The sequence below is a fragment of the Emiliania huxleyi genome (genome assembly GCF_000372725.1).
Source record: "Emiliania huxleyi CCMP1516 unplaced genomic scaffold EMIHUscaffold_27, whole genome shotgun sequence".
In the NCBI taxonomy this organism is placed as follows: Eukaryota; Haptophyta; order Isochrysidales; family Noelaerhabdaceae; genus Emiliania; species Emiliania huxleyi.
The window spans coordinates 576,497-590,269 of record NW_005200011.1 but is presented as its reverse complement, the minus strand read 5'-3'; the positions used below and the strand labels follow the sequence as shown (position 1 = coordinate 590,269).

Sequence of the window (13,773 nt, the reverse complement as noted above, 5' to 3'; positions counted from 1 at the left end):
GGGAGAGTGGGTGGTCATCAGGCTGGCCCGGACACAGGCATGGATCTCGCTCTCTCGCCTGCTCCATCTCGTGCGCGACGGTCGAGCGATTGACGATCCCGATGTCGTCCTCAAAGACGTAATACCACGACGAGACGCCGGTGGGAGAGGCGCGCGACCGGCGTGCGGCACGCGAGATCGCAGAGCGGAAGCTGTTGAAGTTGCTCTCGATCTTGCTGATCGTTGGCGTGGGTGGCACGACGCGCCACACGGCGCCGAACACGCGCAGCGATGCGAGCAGCTCGGATGTGTGCAACCAGCGGTGCTCGTGGACGGAGACCACAAAGGCCTCGCGTCCTGCGGACACCTGTGCCGACATATACGCACACACACACACATAGTGGTGTTTACTGCTCCAAGAGGCAGAGGTGGGGGCGGGCGTTAAGAAAACATTTTAAGAAAACAGGATTTCCCGGCACGCCGCCGTTTCTAAGCCTTTCCACACCCTCACCCACCCCACGCCGTGGTTTCTTAGCTCCCAAGGTAGGTCAAAGGTCAGAGCCGGCCCCCTCGTCGGAAGAGGTGAGCTGCGGTCCCGGATCCGATGCCGCCAGCCAGTCTGCCACCGACTCCAAAAAAAGTAATATATCTTTACTTCCAACACCCGGACGTTCCCAGGGTGATGGAAGGTTCGACGCACCCCCGGACTGGGCGGAGAGGTCCCAGGAAACAAACCAAAGGCCTGGGCTGTCCGCCCCGCCCCCACTTGCCCTGACTGCACAGGATAGCGTGCCCCGACAAACGGCGACACATAGCGGGGGACACTGCGCCGGGGGGTATGCCTAACTTTGGTGCTTTGTGTGGGTCGCGTTCCCTTGGTAGCTGCGTGGCTGAAGCCCTCGTGCCGCCGGCGTACGTCCACCCCCCCTTCGGAGGTGGTTCCCCCAGCGGCTGGCCCCTTGAGACTGTTGGTGCTTGGCAGGAGGAGGGGGAGAGGGAGGCCCGGTGGGAGGAGAGGGAGAGGGAGGCCCGGTGGGAGGGGAGGGAGAGGGAGGCCGCCTTGGGCTCTTCTCCTCTCCCCTCCCTGGGCTCTTCTCCTCTCCCCTCCCTGGGCTCTTCTCCCCTCTCCTCCCTGGTACTCTCGGCCTGGTTACCGGAGCGTCTGCTCTCAAGGTCTGCCACCGACTCAAGACGCACACGCATCCATCTCCACTCGCTCAAAACACCGCAGACTTGTAAAATGCCAAGTGCACGCGCCGCGCCGCGCAGGCGAAGAGAAATTCTGAGGCTCGGAGGAGCTCCTGTTCACACTCGTGTCTGGCCTTTTCTCGGAGCCGCGCCTGCGGCACGCCGTGGTTTCTTAGATTTTTGCGGAAATCGCTCGGCGTGGTTTCTTAATTCGTCTTAATATGCCACGCTTTCGCTTATAAAATGCCCGCAACGCACAACCCACTCTCAGCACTGTAATAGGATTCCGTATTATGACTGGACAGAAAAACAAAATATTTCTTAATGCGCCAAACCAACACAGCGTCTTGCGGCCGGAGGGAGACACTGCAGCACTATCCGTGGTCCTCCTGCCTTGAGCGATTCTAAAATCAGGTCTGGGCGAACATCGGCCGTCCCTCAGTGCTTCCAGCCTGCCCGCTTCAGTTTCCTCAATGGCTCGAATTTTGCTTGTAGAAAAAAGAATAGCGGAGGTAGCGGGCCGCCGGAGCGGGCATTTCGAAGCACCGAGCGGGCAGCTCGAAGCACGCGGGCGCAGGCGGCAGCGGCGCCGACCGCCCCTCCATCAGCGGTGGCGCGACGGCTGTCGTCGGGGCGCCGGCAGGTGCCGCGCGCAGAGGGTGCCACCGGACCGGCCGACGCGCGCCCGGCGGAGCCTTCGACGTCCACGGCGGGCCGAGCACCCCCGCGTCGCTTCTCGGCGCATTGGAGAGCAGAGGAAGCTGCTGGCGTCGCCGCTGGGATCGGCGGCGGCGCCAGCAGCGTTCTCGGATCTGAAGCCGACTTTGAGCGCCGATCGATCGATCTGAGGGCTGGCCGATGGGTGGCGCTGGGACATCGCCGCCGCCGCGGAGGCCGGCGGCGACCAGAGGAGCGGTTGGGGCGCGTGGCGCATCTGTTTACCTGCCAAGTGAGCATTCAAGTGTGTTTCGAGATTTATTCGAGATTTGAAACTCAGATGTTCGTTTCCAGTGGGGAGGTGCCAGACCTGATCTTAGAATCGCTCCCTTGGGCTGCGGTCCTCCTGCCTTGGGCTGCGGCTGCGGCTGCGGCTGCGGCTGCCGCGGTCGCGTCTGGGGTCGGCTGCCATGCGCCCACAATCCTCTGCATCCCGCAGCCGCTTTCGCTCCCGCTGTGCCCGCGCCACCGCCTCCTGCCACGACAGAGGCTGCTCCGTCACGGCAGGAAGAGGCGCAGGAAGAGGCGCGGGCGGCGCGGGCGGAGGAGGAGGCGCAGGAGGCGCTGGAGCAGCTGGAGCAGCTGGCGCTGACCGCGGTGCGCCTGGCTGCTCGCAGCGGCTGCACACGTGTCCGACATCTCCCTCCAGCAGCGGCCGTGTGCAGTGGCCACAGCGCGCCACCTTCTTCGCACCACCGCCGAGAAGCAGGTTGGCTTGCTGGTTGTCCGCCTCGCCCGGCAGCGCCGACCCGGCTGCGCGACGCTGCCGCAGCCGCTCCACGGCGGAAGTGTCGAGGCCGCCGCGCCCGCGGCCGGGCACGTAGCGGCCGGCAGACATCGCTCACGACCACAACCAGTGCGAGGATTGCGCAGACGATTAAAAAAACCACCGAGACAAGCGAACAAATCGCAATCAAAAAAGAACCCAACAAAAAGCAAACCCTGTCAGCAGTTCACCTACGGGTATGTTCGTAAGAGCCACATACACTGAAAAAGAACCTGCGCATGACAGCCGAGACCGGCTCGGCGCGGCGCGTGGCCGCACGCCGCCGTTGAAACGGCGAGATAGGACCGAGGGGAGAGCGCCGGCCACATCGAGCGAGCGCTGACGTGTAAGGTGTCTGTGCTGCTCGGGTGTGTGTGGGATTCTGCCTCCCCCCCATCTGTGCGGCGAGTTGTTTGCGGCGCGATGCCCGATCGTGCGCGATAGCCTCCCATTGTGCGTGGTGTGTCGGTTGTCGGGCGGTCGTCCGGAGCGTGTGGCGGCGCCGTTGCATGCAGCGACTGCTCCACGTGCCACGACTGCTTTGACTGACGTGACTGACTGATGAGACATGAGAGCTGATGGATGATCTCCGACAACCCAAAACCAAAATGGTGGCCCACTTTGGCGTGCAGATCCTGCGTCTCTCACTGCCCGAACAACAGAGACGGGTACCGCCGCAGGTCCCACACTAGTCAAAAAAAGAAATCTGCAATGGCGGCCGCTCGAGCTGCTCGAGGCGTGCACGTGAAGCACCAACCTCGAAACCTCACCTCGCCGGAGAGAGAGATCACCGCTGCAGCCCTCGGCCGCATCCATTCTGTGCTCGAGTTGTCGCGCCGCACGCCAGTACTGCGCAGCCTGGACGAGCTGCTGCGCGTGGCAGCGGAGGTGGCGTCGACGAAGCGCGAGCTAATCTACACGACGGTGAGCATGGACCGGGCGCTCGTCCAGCTGGTCTTTCTCAGGCAGTGGTTTGGAAACCTTGGGGCGCGAGCTCGCAACGTGCTGCTGGTCGGAGCTAACGAGCACACGTGCCAGGTGGTTCGCGAGGCGTCAATTCCGTGCTTTGCCGACGCAGCGGCGCCGACGCAGCGGGGGCGACAGAACGGCTTTGGGAGCCAGGTGACGCTCAAGTGGTGGTACGCGCGAGTGCTGGCCGAGGCCCGATTCCACCTCATCTTCTCCGACCCGGACGTGGTGTGGTTGCGCGATCCGTTTGCGCACTGGGAGCGCAGCTTTGACTTCCAGGGGCTCTCGGACATCCGCTCGGTGAACCTGACGGTGCAGTCCCACCACGAGATCACCTGCATGAGGCCGTGGATGGAGAACATGTGCGCGGCAGCACGCGCCCTCACTCCGAGCCGTCCGAGCAGAGCAGCTCCAGGACATGCACATGACAACATGCAACATGCACATGCACATGCACATGCACATGCACATGCACATGCACATGCACACATGTGCATGTGCATGCACATGCACATGTCATGTTCCGTGTCCACTGCTCTGTAGGTACGAGCGCAGCAAGCGCTCCGTCTACCCGTGTCAGAGCACTGGGCTGTGGTTCGCGCGCGCGACGCCGCCGACGGTCGCCTTTCTGCGCGGGCTGCACCGGCGCGCCTCGGCCACCACACGGGACTCACCGTCGCAAGGCCCGTGAGGTCCCAGAGTCACACCAGACCGCCACCACGGCTGATCGCCTGCCCGCCTGTCGCGGGTGCATCGCTCTGCAGGTACATAGCGGACAAGCCCAACGAGTGGGAGCAAAAGGCGTTCCAGCTGATGGTGGTGCGGTACCTGATCGGGCTGGGCGACGAGCTGCCGCCGCTGAGGTACCGCCTGCTCCCCGCCTCCGCCTTCCTCAACATCGAGATGCTGGAGGCGCGGCAGGCGCTCCGCCTGCCCGTGGGCAGCATGGTGGGCGTGCACTGCGGCTACCTGAAGGAGGAGGGGGACAAGGTGGCGCACACCTCGAGCAGCATATCTCGGCCACACCTCGGCCGCACCTCGGCCGCACCTCCTCTCGGTCGTCTCAGGTGGAGCATCTCGAGCGACACGGGCTGCTGCTCCGCGGCATGGCGAGGCACGCGCGGCTCGCGCGCCTCCTGCGCAACGCGAGCGTGGGCGGTTTCGTGTACACCCGGACGCAGGCCCTGCAGCTGCGAAGAAAGCACAACTCGTCGATCCGCGTGCTTGTGAGACGGTGACAGGAAGGTGCTCGGTGGAGACGGGTGTGAACGCTTGTGCGCGGTGCCGGCCTGAGATGGTGAGCGGCCGCCGGGATGGCGAAGTCGTGTGCGCGGTGCCGGGCTGGAGCGAGGTGCTCTAGATACACACAAGTGACAACAATGAGACAGCCGACGCTTGCCTCTGCTGACTAAGACTCCACTAAATTGTGGCCGACTTGTGCGTTGTGGTTGTGCTTCGCGCGCGGTGTGCGGCGTGAGTCTCGCGTGTGCGAGAGAGCGGCGGTTTAAAATTTTGTGACCTCTGATGCTGATCGAGCGACGAGCTTTGTACATGTCATGACGCGTGCGTATTATGTCCACGATGTGAGAGCGTGAGACAGAGAGACCCAGGTATATGCAGGTCTCGGAGAAACTTAATCCAGTTCAGATACGTATATGCGCCGCGTGGACTACGCAGTAAGTGTGAGCGGGAGAGGGGTGCCACGGTCTGCGAGGAGCAGCACGAGTGAGTGACTCCGCACCGTCACACACCGCCCTGGGCTAGTCTGTGTGCCTACTCCCGCTTGGTGAGGAGGAAGGCGGCGGCAAGACCTGCGTACACCTCGAGCCGCCTCCAGGCGGGCTTTTGGAACATGAGCCGGATCTCGCGGGCGGCCGAGGCAGGCGAGTCGGAGCCGTGGGCGGCATTGCGCGTGTTGTCCGATCCGTACATGGCCCGCAGCGAGCGCGGCGCCTCCTTGCGCGCGGTTTCAGTGCTGGTCGGACCGATGAGCGAGCGCCAAGCGCCGATAGCACTCTCGCCGGAGAGCTCGAGCATCACGACGGGACCCGACGACATGAAGCCGAGCAGCGCCGGGTAGAAGGGGCGTGTACGATGCTCGGCGTAGAACTTGCCGCACCGCCGCCTGCTCAGACGGCACACCCTCTCGCGCTCGATTGAGAGGCCCGCTTCGGCAATCCGCTGCTTAATCTCGTCCACTGTGTGGGTGTCTGATGCGACATCCGGCTTGAGCATCGCAAACGTACTCTCGCGATCGCCGCCGCGCAGCCGTAGGAGGCGTTGGTCGTGAGTGATGTAGCTTGGAGAGATTGCGAGGGCCACGAGGGACAGCAGGGGCAGCCCCAGCATTGGGGTTGAGGTGAGCTCTTGACGGGGTGCCTTTTCTTCTTCTTGATAGTACTAGCACGCGCCAGTTCGCACCTGTGTCGAGCCTGTCTGCTGTGAGAGAGAGTTCTTTTGTATAAATTCTTCTTCTTTCTGTAGCTTCTCGAGGTTCTCGAGGTTCTCGAGGTGGATATCCTTTGGCCGCGTTGGGTAGCGAGGATTGGTGTGACGCGATCCACGCAGGCGTGTTTTCTGGCGGCCGACCGTCAGTGCACGGAGTTGCCCCTTCTCCGACTGCCCCGGCTAGTTCACGAGTTTCGCGGGAGTGACCCCATGCGTCAAACCCGAGACCTAGCGCGGGTGGGTTGGCTCGCCCCGTTCCTCCCCATCGGGCCGCATAAGCGGCCACGCCTCGCAGATTCGTTTCTCGCGCCTGGGTCAGGCGCGCGGGGCATCCCCCGGGTCGCTCGACCAGCGACCCGAAGAGTGGCCGCTATGCGAAGGAAAGAGTGGGGCCCTCGGGGTACGCCTCGTCCGGCCCCTAGCTTCGATCCTTTGCGGTTAGTTTTTCTTCCAATCCCTGGGCCCTAGCTCTCCTCTCTTTCTGCCGGTCTCTCTCTCTCTTAGGACTTCACTCTCTCACCCCGCCCGGTCCGCCACCGCCCCAAGCTTCTTTCAATCGATCTTTCAAAATGTCACACATCGGCATCGCAGCACTGCTATTGCAAACGTGCACGTCTCACCCCGCCCCGGCTCCGCCGCAAATCGACGCCCATAGCTTGGCGTCCACGGGCAGGAGCTCGGATCTCAGATCCTTGCAACCTGCCGTGGTCAGCCTCGGTTGGCTGGTGCTCGGGAGGCGCGCGTTGCCAGTGAGATTCGTAGGCACGCCGCAAAAGCGCGCGAGAATTGCCTGCGAGACACGTGTCTCGTAGCACACAAAGCACGTCCGCGCGTCGTAGTAGGGAGCTGCGGGCCCTAACTGCGTCACAGGGCTGTCTCCGTGCCCCGCAGCGCTGATGGCAATCCCCATAGCTCCTACCATCGCCGCGGGGTCGTCTCGAAAGCGGCCGAATACACGCACGAGATGCAGTAGCCACGCATCAGGACTCGTCGCGCCGGCGAGCAGCCTCGCGCTGACGTTTCCCAACCACGCATGGTTCGCTGTGGCATTTGGCCGGGCACCGGCACGAGCACGCCGTGATAGGTGCCAGAACTGGGACGCAAATCGGTCGCAGGGCTCCCGGAGGACGGCGACGCGCGGTAGCTGCGGGTGCAAGCCCGCCTTGACCTCAAACATGGATCGGCTGTGTGTCATTTGGCTCCATCCGCGGCAGCGGCTGTTTTGCGCCGCCGTGAGCAGCGCCGTACTGCCTGTCTTGGGGACGCGGCTGTAGAGAGAGGCGCCACTTTCTGCGGCTCTGCAGCTCCTCGAGGTGTGTTTGCTGCGTGTCGATGGAAGAGGGCGAGGCGCCATCTCTACTTCCGTGCGCCTGGAGAGTAAGGTTCTGAACGCGTCCCCAAACTTGACATGGCGACGCGGGGGCACGATGGTGGGCTTTGGAATCGTAATGGCGACGTACCCTCCCCACTTCGAGAAGGTCACCGACTTTCTCATCTCTGTTGGCATCCACGCAACTGCAGCTGTGCCCGTCGGGCTCGTGTTCTCGACCGCAGATGATGCACCGGGAGTGAAGTACACGACTCTCCCCACACCTTCGATCACGATGCCGGGTTCAATTATAGGAGCGCGTCTTTGGCAGCCATATTGCTTCACATCGCAGGGGGCGTGAGCTACGCCGCTTCGCCGTGCGCCGTGCTGATACGCGTCACTCTCCCGAGGGATGCGGCGGCCAAGCAACTCGACTGCGCTTTGCAAGGGTGGTGAGGGGGAGCAGTTACTTAATTGAGTTGCTCACGATATCGATTGATCCGCTGCTGCTAGTCGCGCCTCTCAACCGCACGAGGCGGCGCAAGCTTCGGCTTAAGTATCGGTTTCAGGGCATCAAGAAGCTGCTCGGTGCAATCTACTTCGGCTTTGAGTGGTCATGGTTTCTCGACAGCGAGGCGCTGCTGCTTTGTCCCACGTCTGCATTAGATCCGACACCGACCTCTGTTGTCGCCCTGCACGCGAGACGTCTTAGTTACCCTTGGGATCGCGCCGTATCACGGCTCCCCCGTCCCTTGTCAGATCACTAGTGGCCATCTTTGAGCGGTACGCCCAAAGGCAAGCGCGCAATCCCGCAGCCACCCATGTGGGGATGGGGCCGCCCGGGGGCAGCTTCACGTGTCCATCCCCATCAGGCCCTTTGCCTTGATTTATCATGACGCTCCGTCACGGTCTAAGCAAGACACGCCGTCTGCGCTCGGGCTCCTAAACATCGACCCCGCGCTCGCTGCTGCGCGGGGCATCGGTCCACGCAGCTCATGGTGGCAGACGTGGGGGCAGTGGATCTTTAGCCGCACTACTCTCACGGCATGCATCAATACGACCGACGGCTCAAGGCTACGACGAGTTAGAACAGAGTCTTGTGTGCGGACAGAGAGGACTGACTGTTAGCTCGGTGTTTGCAGGGTGCCGCTGTGGCATGCGATTGCGATGGCCTCCTTCTGGCATGGGTTCCCCGAGGTGGTAGGTCCTTATGTCTACCAGGCAGTCTTTGCGCCCGAGGGCTTCACCGCCATCGATGCCGCCGCCACCGTGGCTCGCCATGGCCTTGAGTTCAACCGCAGCGAGCGCGGTGCTGACCTTAGGAGACCTCTGCGCACGCTGCTGCCCAAGAGTGCGGATCGAGCGCTCGCCTTTGCCACTGATGCGGCGCACCCACTGCATATGGCCTCTTTAGCACCCCCATTGGGCTGGGAGCGAGCGCGGCTCTGCCGATCTTTCTACCAGACGCTTGCTGCATCGCACATCAACGTGTCCCTATTCGGAGAGGAGCCCCAGTGTCTGCGCGACGCAGTGCTCTCCGGCGGAAGCAAGTACAATCATAGTTGCATGTGCCCATAGTTGCATGTCCCGCAGGATAGGGTGGGCGGGGAGAAGCAGAACTGGCGCAGCTGAAAGGCTGGCGCAGTAGGAGAGCCTGGCGCGGCCAAGGATGAAGAGCAGCGTCACAGCCAGGTCTCCGGGCTGATTCGAGATTTTTTTGACTCACGCAGTGCCCATCCATGCATGTGCCCAACCAAGGAGTAAAACTGCGTTCGTCTGTCTGAGCTACTGCATAAGACAAGCGCACGCACACGCTCACACACTTACAAGCGCTATAGCCGCCAGGGTGCATTGTGAGGCCCCTCAGGTGAGGGCAAGACTCCGTGCGCATCGCTTCCCACAGAGCCCTTTGGCAGCAGTTCCTCGAGATTCGAGCCCTCCGCCATCCAGTTTGTATTATTTTGCCTGATGAGGTCGAACTGCTTCTTCGCCTTGTGAAGAACATACACCTGTGCGTTTGCCATGTCCATGTGGTGCAGTCGTGACAGGACATGCATGATGCGTTGTGTGGGCCGCTGCATGCACCGTTCCGGTGAACGTACCCGTAAAGAAAATACTGGCCACGCTCGCAGTGATCACGCAGTAGTTCTCGTTCGTGAGGTCGCCCGTGTCGCACATGGTGAACATGAGGCACACAGCAGATCCGAACAAGCCAATGAGGCTGCCAATGTACATCTTTGACACCTGGCAGGCAGAGGCAGAGGCTCGGCACTCTTACTGGGTCTGGTACGGCCGATGCTCGCACCAGGATGGTCCACTTTCTCGCAGCGGCGATGGCGATGACCACGGAGGTCGTGAGCGACAGTCTCTCAGCAATCAGCATCACGTAGGACGCCAGGCACACGGCGGCGACTGCAGCGGCCATCGAAGAGCCAGCAAAGAGCACAAATACCACAGAGAGGAGCGGCAAGTCTCCGTAGGGCATGTCGTGCAGCGCGTCAGCCGAGAAGGAGGTGAAGGCGAAACCACACACGAGTGTGCACTGAGTGTTTAGGAGGTTGAGTCGGTCGAGCAAGAACTGGAGCTGTCGCCTGGATGAAGAGGGCGGCCAAAGTATAGGTGATAAGTGTAAGAGCAGCAATTACAGTGTGGAACGCAGGCCCGATACTGGTTCAGGGGGCGGCTTCCGCTCGATCAATGAAAGGGCGGCAAAGCCTCAGCTGGGAGGGTTGCAGTATTCGCCTCTGAAGTTGAAGTGTGGCAAACTGCTGCTGGCGCTCGATGTGCTTGTTCTCTGCGAGCATCATGGCGCTTGAGGCAGCGCTACCCCTAGGCCAGCGGCGTGCGCAACGCAGAGCACTGACGAAGTGGGACGATCGACCGAAGTGACGCACGCTCGGGGAAGATTTTCTTTTTGGAAAATGCTTACTTGTTCCAGTGTATCGTGCGAGGCCGCCCCTGGATCTTGGTTTATAGAGGAGCTGAGCGGCAAGCTGAGCGGCAAGAGTGCGGGTCAAGAGGGCCGGGGCTGAGCGCACGAAGTACCCACGGCTGCGAGAAATGGGCGGCGGGCTACTCCGTACTCGCAGTCAGACCAGCGCAGCGCCGCACCATCAATCGCGCTCTGTCCTGTCTCCCCCCCGCCCCGGCCCCGCGCCCCACCCCACACGCAGAGCCGGCGCCGCCAGAGCAGCACGGAGGCACAACGCAGAGGTAACCCCGCCAGGGGCCCCGCACGGAGGCCCCGGCGCAAGACCGCGGACGGCGGCGAGCACGGAGAGGTGCACGTTTTTTGCGCCACCTGCGGCTTGGCCGAGGGGGCTAGCAAGGGTCGGAGCGAGCAGGGGGGTGCGGGGAGGGGTGCGGGGAGGGGAAGGCTTGTCGCGCGAGGAAATAGTCCGCACTGCCACCGGCTCTCGCCCCGGAAGCGCGGGAACGCGTCACGCTCTGTCTTTGCGACGTCGCGAAAGGGCTGCAGCGCACGGGCGAGCGCTGCGCCCCGATAGACGTCGAGGTGGGTGGGGAGGGGGTTGGAGGGCGGCGGGCCCGCGTCGGGCTGGCTTCGCCTGCACCCGCTGCTTGAGGAGATCGAGTGGCGCCCACAAGCCCGCTGCAAACGCCTCGGCCCCGAAGCCCGCGCAGCGTCGGCCGCAAACGATCCGCCGCCCGCGAGGTCCTCGGACCTCGCCGCCGGGGCGCTAGGGGTCCGCTCGAGCGTGCACAAGTCGAGCGAGGACAAACCGATCGCCGAGCCGCAGTCCGCCCTCGGCCGGGGCCGAACGACCTTCCTCAGCGCAGCAGGCGCTCGACGGCCTCGAAGACGGTGATGGTGATCGCGCAGCCGGGCGTCAGCCAGAGCGTGCGCGCGGCGCCGCCTCGCCAGAGCGACTCCGCCCCCTCCTGCACGTACACCCGCCGCATCACGCTCAGCAAGCCGAGGTTGCGCGGCACCGCCCCCACCTGGATGCGCGTCTTTGCGCAGTCGAGCGGCTGCGTCAGCAGCGCCGCCGCCGCGCCGGCGCCGAGCCCTGCGGGTATGCTCTGCCTGGCGGAGGCCTCGGTCGCGCCGTCGCCGCTGCCCATCGCCCGTCGCAGCCCCTCGTACATTGCAAAGTACGACGCCGAGAATGGCCCCCACACGGCCAGCCCGGCAAAATAGCCACGCCACAGCCCCACCACACCCACGCGGCAGGCGTCGCGCGTCGCGCCCAGCGTGCCCAGGTCGGTTGGGCCGACCTGCATGCGCTGCTTCAGCACGTCGAGCGGCGTCCACAGGAGACTGGCGACGCACTCGGCGGAAAGCCCGGCGATAAAATCTCGCCCCGCCGCTGGCACCGAGGTGTCCCCCAGTGCGCGTTGGCTCGCCTTGAATGAACCGAAATAAAGCGCATTCGCCGGCGCGGACGCGGCCAGGCACAGCGTGTAGCCTCGATAGAGCCCGCGCATGCCGTCGACCGCAGCGACTGACTGCGCTTCGCACCATAGCGCTGTGGCCGGGTTGGCAGCGCTGCGGGCCGTGGCGCTGCTGACACCGGTGTCAAGCCGCGCGCGCAGGACGTCAAGCGGGTGGAGCAGCGCGTCCTGCACTAGCCCAGCAGCCATGCCGCCCACGAGCTCCTGGTAGCGGTACTCCATGAAACCGGTCCCCAGCGCCAGCTTCTCGTCGGCGGCGGCTTCGCGGCTGCTGAGGGGCGGCACACGGCCCCGGGCGCAGCGAAAGACAGCAAGCTGGCCCCAGCCGGCCGGGCGGCGACGCGCCCGGAACTTCTTTCTTTTTTCTCTACTGGAGAAGTTTCAAGGAAAAATCTCAGTTTACTCGGAATCTGAAATTGTTTTTCACATCACTCGGATCTCCGAGTAAACTGAAAAAACAGATTACGCGGGACCAGATTTCGACAATTTCTCCGTCGCAGTTTACTCGGGGCCAGCCCGAGTAAACTGAACGAAAACAGATTCGGGACCACATTTCGACATTTTTTCCGTCGCCCCCCGCAACGCGCAAGGCGCGAGACACACCAGTTTACATGTACTCGGGGCCAGCCCGAGTAAACTGGGGCCAGCCCGAGTAAACTGAACGAAAACAGATTCGGGAATTTACATGTTTTCCGTCGCAGTTTACTCGGGCCCGCTCATTCCCGCCGACCTCTCCACGCCGCCGCTCTTGCCAAACGCAGGGAAGGCGGTCGGGTCGTTGAGGTCGAGAACCTTCTCTTTGATGCTCGTCCAGCTCGTGATGCTCGCGGATGTCGTGTGCTCCCTGCTCTTTAGTGCGGTTTCACCGCGGTCCGAGGAGACCTATGGTCCGAGGAGACCTATGGTTGCGGGAGACGGCTTGCGCATCCGCCCGTCGCGGCGGGTGGAGCGGGAGGCGGCCGACGCGTAGATCACGCTCTGTGTGTGCTGCTCGTTCGAGGGAGGGTTTCGTGTGATGTGTCTTCAAGTATCAAGTATCAGCTGAGATTTTTTTTAACGAAAGGCCAGTACATCAAAGAATTTTAGAAGAAACCTCTCACGACACACACACACACACACTGGGCACGGGACTGAAATGGGGAAGGAAAACGAGCCGAGTAATCTGCGAGGAAAATTTGTTCGATCCGATTAATCTACAATCCTAAAATTTTGTTCGATTCCGAGTAATCTGTGCTCGCCGAGTGATCTGTGAAAAACAATTTCAGATTCCGAGTAATCTGAAATTCATCCAAGTTTCAAAATCACTCTTTTGCTATCAGCGGGATCAGGGGAGGCCCCACCCGGGCTGTCGGCTCCCTCGGGGCCAATGGGGCTAGCCGACGGAGGTGGGGCGGAGGGGCCGCCTCCGAAGAAGAGACATCAAAAACGTCTGCAGAGGCAGTGGGGCGACGCCCGAAAAGCGAGCAAGAGACCGAACCAGACTGGAGATTCACCCTGAAGGGTGGGGGACGAGGACGTGCAGTGTACACGTTAGACAGTCGTGTGTGTACGTGACGCGTGGTGTCGTAGTGTCCGTGTCCACTAGCTCCGAGTAGAGGGGGCGTTCTGCAGTTAAGGGGAAACCCGGTACACGGAGCCCTCTCGGAGACCCGTGTTTACTTTAAAACCCCTAAACGGCTGTGGTTCCCATATGGGAACTTCGCCAATTCTGTGAAAGAGAAAGCTGATGCGGCTGGTCGCAGCGACGGCCGATCCAGCAGTCGTCTGCGACATGGCAGTGGCCCCGAGTCATGTGCAGCTGGTCCCGAGCGGCTCAGGTCCCAGATCGAATCTCGGACCCACAGATTCTAGATTCCTTTAGATTCCCTGGATTCCCGCAACAGCGATCTCTTAGCGGCGGCAAACAGAGGCGCAACTCTGCCAGCAGCGAGGAGGCTCCTGCTGCTCAGCTACCGAGGCCTGGTGGCGTCGGCTGCTGCGTGGA

General features: G+C 62.6%; 4 protein-coding genes across 4 annotated transcripts; all 4 read right to left on the bottom strand.

The window, feature by feature from the left end:
- Positions 1 to 1,687: 1,687 nt before the first annotated feature.
- On the bottom strand, positions 1,688 to 2,166 carry EMIHUDRAFT_354445 (hypothetical protein). Its single transcript, XM_005777022.1, has 2 exons — positions 1,744 to 2,166; positions 1,688 to 1,710 (listed from the first exon to the last, which is right to left on the bottom strand). The coding sequence occupies exon 1, from the start codon at positions 2,099 to 2,101 to the stop codon at positions 1,772 to 1,774; it is 330 nt and encodes a 109-aa protein (XP_005777079.1). The 5' UTR covers positions 2,102 to 2,166; the 3' UTR covers positions 1,688 to 1,710; positions 1,744 to 1,771.
- A 3,295-nt stretch (positions 2,167 to 5,461) lies between these two features.
- EMIHUDRAFT_58569 (hypothetical protein) lies at positions 5,462 to 5,869 on the bottom strand (the record flags this gene model as incomplete). Its single annotated transcript, XM_005777021.1, has 1 exon — positions 5,462 to 5,869. A coding segment is annotated over one exon (408 nt), but the record flags the coding sequence as incomplete, so codon positions are not given.
- A 3,263-nt stretch (positions 5,870 to 9,132) lies between these two features.
- EMIHUDRAFT_463557 (hypothetical protein) lies at positions 9,133 to 9,974 on the bottom strand. Its single transcript, XM_005777020.1, has 3 exons — positions 9,682 to 9,974; positions 9,462 to 9,620; positions 9,133 to 9,385 (listed from the first exon to the last, which is right to left on the bottom strand). Exons 1-3 carry the CDS (start codon positions 9,859 to 9,861, stop codon positions 9,209 to 9,211), a joined length of 516 nt encoding a protein of 171 aa, XP_005777077.1. The 5' UTR covers positions 9,862 to 9,974; the 3' UTR covers positions 9,133 to 9,208.
- Positions 9,975 to 11,165: 1,191 nt separating this feature from the next.
- Positions 11,166 to 13,562, bottom strand: EMIHUDRAFT_101050 (mitochondrial carrier protein; the record flags this gene model as incomplete). The annotated part of the gene is made up of 3 exons (XM_005777019.1): positions 11,166 to 12,060; positions 12,520 to 12,671; positions 13,488 to 13,562. 3 exons carry the CDS (start codon positions 13,560 to 13,562, stop codon positions 11,166 to 11,168), a joined length of 1,122 nt encoding a protein of 373 aa, XP_005777076.1.
- Positions 13,563 to 13,773: the final 211 nt, after the last annotated feature.

Excerpts from the sequence above, each read along its gene's own strand:
- EMIHUDRAFT_354445 (XM_005777022.1), bottom strand. The coding sequence starts at position 2,101 with ATGCGCCACGCGCCCCAACCGCTCCTCTGGTCGCCGCCGGCCTCCGCG.
- EMIHUDRAFT_463557 (XM_005777020.1), bottom strand. The coding sequence starts at position 9,861 with ATGCCCTACGGAGACTTGCCGCTCCTCTCTGTGGTATTTGTGCTCTTT. Across the intron at positions 9,621-9,681 it reads CGAGAAAGTGGACCATCCTG|GTGTCAAAGATGTACATTGG; the intron begins GTGCGAGCATCG and ends TCTGCCTGCCAG. Across the intron at positions 9,386-9,461 it reads CGGGTACGTTCACCGGAACG|GTGTATGTTCTTCACAAGGC; the intron begins GTGCATGCAGCG and ends GCAAACGCACAG.